General features: G+C 37.3%; 1 protein-coding gene across 1 annotated transcript in view; it reads right to left on the reverse strand.

The window, feature by feature from the left end:
• Positions 1–203: 203 nt before the first annotated feature.
• Positions 204–12,229, reverse strand: part of LOC121387737 — a 91,854-nt gene continuing 79,828 nt past the window's right edge. Inside the window, exon 4 of the mRNA XM_041518935.1 lies at positions 204–6,688. Within this exon, the coding sequence (XP_041374869.1) occupies positions 3,245–6,595 (3,351 nt within the window). The 5' untranslated portion in view covers positions 6,596–6,688 and the 3' untranslated portion in view covers positions 204–3,244. The remainder of the gene's footprint in view (positions 6,689–12,229) is intronic.

Raw genomic sequence — 12,229 nt, forward strand, 5'->3', positions numbered from 1 at the left:
TTATAAGGACCACACAGATATATATATATATGGAGAAGAAACCTGCTGTCGCCACTTCATGGGCTACTCTTTTCGATTAGCAGCAAGAGATCTTTTATATGCACCATCCCAGAGACTGGGTAGCACGAACCACGGCCTTTGTTACACCAGTCATGGAGCACTAGCTGGAACGAGAAATAGCCCAATGGTTTCACCAACGGGGATCGATCCTAAACCGACCATGCATCAAGCTACATTTTACAGAGGTTCTGTTCTGTGCTGAAATTTAAAAAGGGACTGTGAATAATAATAATTGTACAATCAATCTGAACATATTTAGTCTAACAATACTCATTATGTATTATATATATATATTTAATGTTATTTATGTTCAACATTATCTGGAAGATAGTGATTCAGGGTCCCATCCCTGACACTATCGACATTTCTGGGCTAATAAAAAATGTACCAATTTTTTTTTAATAAAATTAAAAAAATATAATAAACAAATAATACTAATAATTCTTGACAGAAATTAATGGTTAAAAGATAAATAAATCACTTTTTGCAATGATCCTTTAATTTATTTGCCTTGATGGTATATACCATTTCTACAGTAGTCTGTGTTATAAATTTAAGTACAGATCTGAACCTCTCTATACCCCTTAAAACCAGACTTTTTACTTGGTCTCATAGCAGGGTTTCTGCCATACCCAAAATATATATTTTTAAAGTTAACCTTTTGACAAAATTTATTACTCTTATCATTACTGTATGATTTTCTTAAACCTAACCCTAAACTTAACCCATTTTCTTTCTTGAGGTCAAATATATTAGTTTAATACGAATATTTGGACCAATTATCATGATTATACTTGTAAGCATTTTTCACAGATTTCTAAAGACATTTACATTACTAATGGTATGTTCTTACCTTGCTTATATGTCCACAAGATACCATCTACTACCTCAACAAATACATACCAAGGCTTGCCAGCAGTCCATGCCAATAGCCAGGATACTTTGAAAGTTGGTGCATCTTGTATCAGTAATACATCCTCCTCACCTCATCAGGTGAGCAGGATCTTGATTGGCACTTGATACAGATCTCCCACATTCAAAGCATCTTCTGAATTTCTGACAGCCTTTCACTGCGAATATAACTCAGTAACATATTTTATTCATCGACATTCATCGGCATTTTGGCAAAGCAATTGAGTCAAATATAGGAAATGAATCTCAATATAGGAGTTTTATAAGATCCTAATAAAAATATAGGAAATATAGGAGGTCTGGGAGGCCTGCGGGCCATAGGCTTAAACAGTCATCTGAGTAAATTGTTAACGCCATCTACAAGACTCATGGAATGCACAACACTCACTTTCTCCATGGGTCAAGGAAGCTTTCCACCAACTTTAGTTTGAAATGGTTGAGTAGTTGTGAAGAAATTACAGATTAAATGCATTTTCCAATACAACTCTAGTAAAATTCAGCCCTCGTCAGGCAGAAACGGGACCCAACATCAATGAAATTCGCAACTTTGATAAACCATCTAATGGCTTTTAAATATATAATTTTTTATTTTTTTTTACAGACAAGAATATGTTTATTTGGATTTGGATTGGGGGATGGGGGGGGGGGGGGGGTATGTCCCAGAATGACCAAATTAACAAATCTGGTTCTCCATGTACCAATTTCCGTTTCAATCAGTAGTCCACAACTGGTTCATCAAAGGCTGTGGTATGTGCTGTCCTGTCTGTGGGAAAGTGCATATAAAAGACCCCTTGCTGCTTATCAGAAAGAGTAGCCTATGTGACGGTAGCAGATTTCCTCTGAAGAAATATGTCAGAATGACCATATGTTTGACGGTCAATAGCCGATGATAAGATAAAAATCAATGTACTCTAGATGTGTCATTAAATAAAACAAACTTTACCAAGTACATGTACCAAGGAAGGTTCCCACACAATTTGGTTGAAATTGGTCGAGTAGTTTTGGAGAAGTCGAAAATGTGAAAGGCTTACGCACAACTTGGGTGACCTATATGTACATGCAAATATGTATAAAACAAGTAAATACTTAAACATATACTTTATTCAGTAACTTATGTGCTGTAGATTGTTGATTTTTTAAAAATTATTTTTCTACGGAAGTAATGACAGATGTGAAAGAGCCCCATGAATTTGCAAAAACATTATGACATGTTTTCACTCATTATTATTTATAATTATTTTATGCATGCATGTCTATATTAATTTAAGCCTACGATAGATCTATTAAGTCTCATAGACCTCATTTCCACACTTTTTTCGTGAAGTATGATTTAATTGTCAGAAGGAATGTTTTATTTACCAATGCACTCGACAGATTTTAATTACGGTAATATGGCATCGGACATGTGGTTAAGGATCACACTGATAATTAGAAAGGAAACCCGCTGCTGTCATGCCATGAGCTACTCTTTCTGATTAGCAAATAGCAGCAAGGAATCTTTTATATGCAGCATCCCTCAGACAGGACAGTACATACCAAAAGTTCTGGAGATGGCAATATTCTACTTCATGAAATAAAAAAAGATAGTAGAAACTAAATATTAACTACCAATCAGGAAGAAACAGGCCCACTAAGTACCTTTTCCGTCAGATTAAGCTAATATATATAGGGTATGTTTGTCAGCCATTGTGCAAAGACATCAACAGACATGTTTCTGAAAGAAATCTTACAATCAGTTTTAAGTGGATCGTGTAGTCTTTATGACTTTGTAGATGTATTATAGACTTTACGTTCACATAACACATGTCCAATATCAATCAATGTTAGACTATAACAAGTTGTCACAAGTACATGTATACTCTACAGTAAGGTATACATAATAAACATGCCCTGAAGGCAAACAAGGGCTGTCATAAGTGAAACAGATCTGAACAATATTGGTACTATGTAACTATAGACATTTATCTTTACACAACTGTCTGAAAACCATGTTCAACAATACAACTGACTTACATGATGGTGTTGAATTGTAACAGCTATATATGCCTACGTGGAGTTGTGAAATATATACAAGTAACCACAGACCTACATGAATTGTATGTACCAACGAGTTAACTACAGACCTACATGAATTGTATGTACCAATGAGTTAACTACAGACCTACATAAATTGTATGTACCAATGAGTTAACTACAGACCTACATGAATTGTATGAACCAACGACTTAACTACAGACCTACATGTGTAGCGATGAACTATAGATTTACATGTTTACATGTTCACACTAGAATTGTCTGAACTGATGCAGCACTTCTGAAGACTTACTGATTCAACGACACAACCTTCAGGACTTGCTTTGTCTGTTGGAGATCTTTCTGACTCTATGAAAGTGTCATCAGCTACAGAGTCGTGTCTGCCTGGCACCTCTTCGCTGTCCTCAAGACTCGTTGAAGACCAATTTCTAACTTTACGATAGCCCATAAAAGGGTCAAATGATGGGGGTTTGACATCCGTTGCAAGCTTTGAGCTTCTTCCTTCCGTGTCAAAGCCCTGACTGTGTTCGTCATCAGGAACAATAATTACTTCAGGGCCAGGACCTCCTGAAGTTTCACCTGACAACTGACTTGAATGATATTTATAACTTATGTTTGGCTTAGTACTGGGCTTTGTCTGTGGGCCCGAATCCGAGTCTCGGGGTAACTCAGTTACAACATATTTCCGTTCAGAATGCAACTCCACATACACATCACACTGAGATTCTAACTCGCCCACCTTTTGACCTGGGTCACTCTCTATAGATGATTCCATGCTGTATTTTTTGTGACTGATATCCGAATCGAGACTCTCCACACTGGAGATGGAACATGTCCGCTGTGAGTCAGTTGTCTCTGTGCTAGACACCGAACTCTTTCGCACCTCACTGCTCTCAGCATCAGGCACGGCCAGATACCGACCTCTCTTTGATGTTCTTTTGTTGTGGGTGCGCATGTGTCGAGTGATCATGTCTCGACGGCAGGCCGCATATGGGCACTGCGGACACCGATATGGCTTTTCACCTGTGTGTGTGCGCTTGTGTGTATTGAGGTGATCACTGCGGCTGAACACCTGCCCACAGTCAGCACACTCATATGGCTTGAGGCCTGTGTGCAGGCGCATGTGCCTTGTTAGCATGTCACTGCGCGAGAACGAACGATTGCACACTTTACAGTAATGGATCTTGTTATTATCGGCAGCGCGTACCGTTTCTGTTGGCAAATGTTTGGCCATGTGCTTGGCTAGATTATCATATGATGGAAATGCCTGACCACAAATGGGACAGAGATATGTCATATCGGACTCTGACAGTGACCGTTTTTCATAATATAATTTTGGTTCCTCTTTCATCCTGTATGGCTGCTTTGATGGAAACGATACCAGTGGTAAAGGACTTGTGGGATAGAGTGCCCTCGGTGATACGGCTAAGCGGTTTACCTCGGTCAGTGAACTCAGTACTGAGGAATGGGGAGGAAACGTGAAGAAGCGTGGAGACATGGGACTTGGAGACAGAAGGTCTGAATCTGAATGAGGTCCTTCTATGGGACATGGAACACTGAAGTTAAATATCCTTCCTCCTTCGGGAACTGAACACAGGGGAGATTGTGGTGACAAGATTGAGTGAGGGGAGAAAGGCAGCCGATGTGGGGATCGGAATGTCACTGGCGAGAACTGCTTGCTAGGACTCAATTCAGAGTCTGCATGCCGTTCTGGCAGACTAGAATCTGATGATGATCGAGTGATCACCGAGTGATGAGCAAGATTTGTGCTGGGATCAGATACATTTGAGTCATGTTGAAGGACATTAGAATCAACGTGAGACATTGTAGTAGACTCAAGATGGGGATAAGGGATATTTGAGTCACGAGATGTCAGAGGAGCATTTTGTTGTAGATGAGGAAGAGTTAAGTTATGAGGATGCTGTTGGGAGGACTCGGGGATAAAATCACCTTTTTCAGACGTCTCAGTTACCATGTTTTGAAGTTTTGTGTTTGAAATTGAGTACGGACTCATGTCAAACTGACAAATCTCTGATCCATGCAATAACTGAGGATTTGTTTCCGATCTGTGAGATAACTGAGGACTTGTCACTTTTGAATCATACCTGCCTGATGGCCCTTTTGATAAGTCAAGTGGTTCATTCTGCTGCAGTGGTGTGGGTTTAGTTGTTCTTGCAGAAGATACAAGTAACATTGGTGATGTTGGTTCCATGAAAACATCATTATCTTCCTGAGTGTCAGAACTCACACTGAATGTCCGCTGCAGAAAAGTCTCAGGAAAGCTGTGATGCTGTGTCCGCCCTGCACTCAAAGCAGCTACACATTCTCTCTTCAGCATTTCACTGTCCTCCATCTCTGGAGCAGATAAGTGGATCCTCTTTCCAGTTGGCAGTAGAGACTGCACAGGTCTTTGTAGTTTGCTAGTTTCCAGAAAGGAGTCATGTATGCTGGAGGCATAACGTTCCTGCAAACGCTTCTTAAATTTCGCACCACATCTGCCAGGTTGTTCTGGTTCCGAAAAATCTTCCCTTGAGAGAACCACAAGTCCGTGGTAACTTAAATCTTTCTTTTCCACTGCATCTCCTGGAAGATGATGGTGAGGATGCTGCTGCTGTTGTCCTTGACCTATAGTAGAATAGTCTGGACCAGTAAATGGTGAATGTTCTCGACTGCTACTGCTGTCTTCAATGTTACTGGAACTGGAATCAGATGGAGTTTCTAGGAATGTACGGTCATCAGTACTACGCCACAGACGAGGTCGAGTTCTCGCATCAAATATCTGTTTCCTGCTGCTCACATCCCACAAATGCTTCTTAGAAGAATCCATCTCAAACTTTTCCAACATGTGTGTAGTTGCTGTCATAGGTTTGTCCTCTTCATAGTGAATGTTTTCAACTTTCAGTTCAGTGGGTGGTACGTCCTTAGAAGATGACTGCTTGTAATAGGGCAACTGAGGATACCTCTGCCATGCAGATATGCTTTGTTGTATCTGCTGAACATTGTCACCAAACCATTGCTGTTTCAAAGCAATATTGTCCGACTTTGACTTCAGACATGATTCTTGACTCAATTGCTCATTACCCAATGCTATTTTTTGGTCCTGAATATTCTGTAGTTCTGTTCTTTGTTGTTGTGAAGGATCCGAAAATTGTCTTTCATGCTGATGGACAGGATCTGAGAATACACTCTCTTGTTGATGACTAGGATCTCTCTCCTGAAAAATAGGATCCGAGAATCCTTTCTCTTGTTGATGACTAGGATCTCTCTCTTGTTGAAAAATAGGATCCGAGAATCCCCACTCTTGTTGATGACTAGGAACTCTCTCGTGCTGAAAAAGAGAATCTGAGAATCCCCTCTCTTGTTGATGACTAGGTTCTTGTTGAAAAATAGGATCCGAGAATTCTCTCTCTTGCTGAAAAATAGGATCCGAACACTCACTTTCTTGCTGATGTGCAGCATCCAAAAAGCCTCTCTCTTGCTGTTGATTTTGTTTGTCCTTGTTTGTCGCAGAGACCAGTGGACTGGCTGAGGCAACAGGACTAGCACCCGGCTCCTTGGAGCTTCTAGGCGAATATCCCATCATGCTCATGGAAACGTTTCTAAGAACTCAGGGGGTGAGGGAAGTGAAGATATTGACGCAGAATGGTGAAAAGGATCACGATTCGTCATTCTTGAAATGTAGCTAAAAATAAGAAAACAAAACATATTAATAAACTAATTAAATTAATAATATTTATATTAAGAAAGTCCCTCAACAAATAAATAAAATGTTACGTGTTACTCTGTCTGCTGACAAGTGCAGAGAGATATCCTTATTTTTAGCAGTGAATGTGGCAGCGGTGTCAGAAATGCTTTATAGGAGATTTTCTAAATATATTCAGCGTCACTACTGAAGGGTCACTCATATTGTTAGTACTACACATGTTAACGATGCCCGTCCAACACACTAATTACGAAAGAAGGAATGTATGGCCTTCGTGGATTAGGCCCAGAGTGAGGTTTCCTAAGTAGCATTTGAATTTCAATATGAGTAAAAATGGTAAAAGTTATGCAAACACATGTACCTACTATCACCCCAACAAGGGATCTTTTACATGCACTATCCCATAGACAGGATAGTACATACCACAGCCTTTGATATGCCTGTCATGGTGCACTGGCAGGAACGAGAAATACCCATTGGGCCCACCGACGAGGATCGATCCCAAACCAACGCTTTACCACTGGGCTACGTCCAGCCCCTGCCCTGAGCAAGTGTACTATATACAAGGGGAGATAATTCTACAGTGACTTAGGATCATATAGCAGTCATATAGCATTGTTGTTGTGCTAGCACAGTAAGTTGAATAAGACTAATTATTTTTAATGCATAATAATAACTAAATTTGCAGTTAGAATTTAAAAACAAAATTGTTTGTGTCAGGCCTAGATATGGAATGAATTAGTTGCAAATAGAGCAGGCAGACAAAACCAAAATATATATACATATATATATATATATATATATATATATACACACACACACACACACACACACACACACACACACACACACACACACACACACACACACACACACACACACACACACACACACACATATATATATATGACTCCATTCCAGTCCTTAAGACCAAAATTACCATTTCAGCAGCAGTTTGTATCAAGGTTGCCAGGGTTAGTTATAATTTCAAGTTAAATGTAGCTCAAACCATCAAATGACCCTTACGGAAATAATGTATACAAACTTATAAGTGAAGTATACTTGAATTATACACCACTTATAAGTGACGTATAAGTTACCTATATATTGGTATAAGTAAATTATCAGTGTGTATAAGTATAAGTGAAAATAATGGTTAATTGATACTTCACCGATACTCCGCATACATGTATATTACACCTATAAGTGGTGTATCAGTGGTATAAGTGAATTGGAATTGGATATTTTTGTTGTTGTTTCTATTGATAAGTAAAATATAAGTGAAATATTAGTTTGAAGATAGTCATTTAGCAAAGGAAATGATGTGTTCCAAAAGAATGGGGAAAAAACTAAGGAGTTATCAAATTCATTGGGAACAGTGGCTATAAACAGCCAAACATACATGTAACATATTTAGATATTATTACCCATATGGGCTCAAATATACGGGGTAATATTTTTTCGATCTTTGCACAGTGTGCAGATTGCTTCTACAGTCACTGATTGGCTGGCTTTAAAAAGACAAGATTTGATTGGCAATTACATACTGCCGGGACCACTTTTTGTTCATTCATGATTCCATTCATCGGTCAAACTATTACTACGAACTTCAAATATTTTTTTTGCGATACGAACATTTACAGAATTAAAAATCAAAATATATGTACAAATGTTTAAAAATGTTTTTATTTTATTAATTTGACTGGTTTTTTTTGGAACTATTCTTTGGTGGATACTGTTGGGTGTGCACCAGTAACGGCGCGTATGAATATATTGTTATGGCTGGTAGAGCTTGTTAGTTGTTACAGCAGCGACAATGTAAATATACTTTTAAAATCATTAAAGATTGACAATCGGTAATAAAGAGAATAACCAACTCACTACGAGGAATTACGGATTATCTGTCCCTCGTGAATTAATGCTGTAAAACACTCGCCAGAGGCTCGGGTTTACAACATTAATTCACTCGGGACAGATAATCCATAATTCCTCGTAGCTCGTTAGTTATTCTCTAAATATTCACAGTAATTAAAACAAAACAAAAAAATATTGATACACATACATGATTATATATGACTAAAACAGGATCAGTGTGCGATTTTGGTTTAATTTTTTTTTTAAATGTCAGGACTCCCTATTTGCAAATCTTTAGAGCCCGCCATCAACCCAGTGAGCCCTGCTGTGCGTCTCCAGTAGAACAGAAGATACACTAAATATTTTACATGAAACCATAGAAAAGATTGCTATTCAAAACTGGTTTTCCAGGATTTTGAGATATACACTGCATGTTGACCGTGTCATTTCGAAGAATCAATGTAATTTGTACAAATAATTTTTACGAGCCATGCAGACTCGTATGCTAGCCAAGCTAGAGAGTCCTACATGATTTTTATGAGCCATGCAGGCTCGTATGCTAGCAAAGCTAGAGAGTCCTACATGATTTTTACGAGCCATGCAGGCTCGTATGCTAGCCAAGCTAAAAACAAAATGTTACAGGGTAGGCCTACCACCAACATCTCATATATGCATATATACATACAGGTTTTAAGCTGGACTTAAAACATTATTAGCAATTTGGCTAATTTCACCCAAAAATCTGTAGCCAAATTCAGGTTTCAATTAGTCAATTAGTCAAAAAATTATGACTAAATTAAAGGGACATACCCTAGTTTAGACCCGTGAAAATTAACACTACATGTAAGTTTAGTTAATCTACAAATCTGTAACACATTTGGATAAAGTTACAATTGAGTGGAACATGTCACTGTGACTTTAAAATGGTGAAATACCCTCTAAAAATACGACTAAAACTCGAATCTATAACTGTTACTTCTCAGATGCACGTGCGTTTTTAAAAATATGAGAAATGCATTTTGTGATATTAGAACCACCAGGATGACCAAAACCACTTTGAATGTACATAAATTGATAATCTTAAACAATAAAGTCTAAGTAAAGTATGATTTAAGTTGTCAAAAACGGTTATAATAGTAAAAAAATATGTGTTAGTGTTTAAAAACTAGGGTATGTCCCTTTAAGGCTCTTTTTAAAGTCATTTATTTCTAACCCATAATTTCTGAATGAATATGGGTGTCCATGCCCAGTTACTACTTTAATGTATCCATCAATTGTGTCCCGTTTTAAAACAAACTAACTTTGTTCTCTAGGCATCATACATATAGTTAGGATATTACACCCCTGGGGTCGACATCTTGTCCCGCATAGTTGTTTGTAGGGCTACATGTATATATATATACGACATCAATGACAACATATTAATGTATGTATATTAACTGGCGCCATTTGAACGCGTTGATAAAATTGCTAATTATATATGTGCGACGATCAAAAATATTACATGCAACTAAATCGCAATCGTCTGCCAAGACTTACTGCACCCAGTTTATTGCTATTGCTAGGAGTTGTTATGACAGTACATTGTTAAATATTCAGCAAAAATAAAGATAGAGTTAACCAGTTTAATTAGTGTTTTAGCGATCCTTTATGATATACCCGGTAAGCGGTATTCCATGAACAGTCAATCGAGAAATGTTGTCTTTTTCCGCGCACAAGAAAACACGTGATATCGGCCACATGGAAGAAGCGAGCTATTCCGATTGACAAAAATAAAGCCGGTTATGGAATCCGACGGAAGTGGCTCAAAACAAGCATGCACAAATTAGATGTACAAATAACAAATAGCGAGACTAATGTTGCATTTGTGTTTACTCGGAAGTCGTTATTTCCGACTTTGTAAACTTATTTCTGACCTGTATGCATTTTAATGTATTAACAAATACTCCTCAAAAACAAATAGCGGAATATAATGAAACAGGATTTTTGAATTACCTTTTTGGTAATTTGATAATGAAATATTTTCGCCAAATTCAATATTAATTCACATTTGGCGATTTGGCGAACGGCAGGTTAAACCCTGTACATACATACATACATATATACTACTGCTGCTAAATAATAATACAATTATATTAATTTCAATTAAATAATAAAATAAATAATCTTTAAAAAAATAAAGTAAATGAAAACTGGTTTTAAAAAAAAGAAAAAAAAAAGATTGTTGTTATTATTATAATACAGACAGACACACATATATATGGCAGGTATATTGCTGTTGGTGCTGTTGTTCCAGCTAGCCATGCTGTATTCATGCTGTACATCTCACACCCACCCACCACCACTTTTTGTTTTACCAGATTGTGTGAAGATAGGCTTAAAAACCAAATTACAATTCAACCAAATTATATTGAATTGATATTACTATAACAGATTGTACACTGCTCCCCACTCCTTTTCAGGTATTGTCACTTCTGATCTACTATTATTTATTAAGATTTTTTTTTTTTTTAAATCTGAATTTTCACACACATAATAATAAAAATGTTTGTTTTTTGTTTTTTTAAATCACAAGGAAGAAAAATAAAGTAAGTTGGTGTATCACTCCCATCCCTGATCCTCACAAATCCAATTATAGAAACTTATTTATGAAGGTGATAGATGGTAACAGATTCTACATAGCCGACTCCGTTTGGGTACCAGTGATTTGAATGGTCACAAATTTGTACGACATGTGACAGATACCCCTTCTTGTATTTGTGGCCATCCAGTTGAAGATGCAGAACATTTTCTATATTTTTGCCCAATATATGTTGCAGCTCGCAATACCCATTTACTGAACTATTATAATCTCAAGTGTCATACTTTGCTATTTGGAGATTCAAATTTAAGTGTCCAAGAAAATATCTCTATATTTAAATCAGTTCAGAATTTTCTTATTAATAGTAAGCGTTTCGAGATCATTTAACCATTTAACCATTCTAACTGTTTGCTATTTATTCTTTGTTTCTTCTACACACTCCTCTCTTCTATTCCCCCAACTATCCGTGTTACCTTTATTGTAATATTGTTCTAGCCATCTTGATGTATAACATGTATATTTGTTAAATGTAGGGAGAGACCTTAATAGGTAGTACTAAACCAAATAACTTCTGGCTGGGTCAAAGTTCGAGGTGCACCCAACTTTTGATAGAGAGGTGAACACCACAAGTCCTGTGATTGGCTATAAATGTGAGTGTGTTGGTTGTAAAAAAAATTAGTTTCATCTGGGCTAAAAATGTATGCAATTTTATTTCATCTAGTACCACTGTGTCAAGTAGCCTTGTGCTTGGAACATGTATGGGGTACCTGTAAAAAAAAGTACTCAAATTTTGTGCGGAACTAGGGTAGTCATAGACGCTACCTGTTATCTCCGAAATGAGCAGCTTGCATGACATCCACTTTTTTGTGATTCACTTTAAGGGTGAGGGGTGGTAGTATTTATATCCGTGGCGTTTATGTCGATTGATATGTTGCAGGTAGGAGTTTTAGCCACATATGTTACTATTGTCGTCTATGGGATTTGATTTGGTAGTATACACCCTAATATAGGCACTTGCCTGTTGGCCAATCCCAAATTTGATTTGCTAATAAATATTGTTTAATTAAACCAATTATAGAAACTGC

Source organism: Gigantopelta aegis, chromosome 13 (assembly GCF_016097555.1).
Source record: "Gigantopelta aegis isolate Gae_Host chromosome 13, Gae_host_genome, whole genome shotgun sequence".
Taxonomy (NCBI): domain Eukaryota; kingdom Metazoa; phylum Mollusca; class Gastropoda; order Neomphalida; family Peltospiridae; genus Gigantopelta; species Gigantopelta aegis.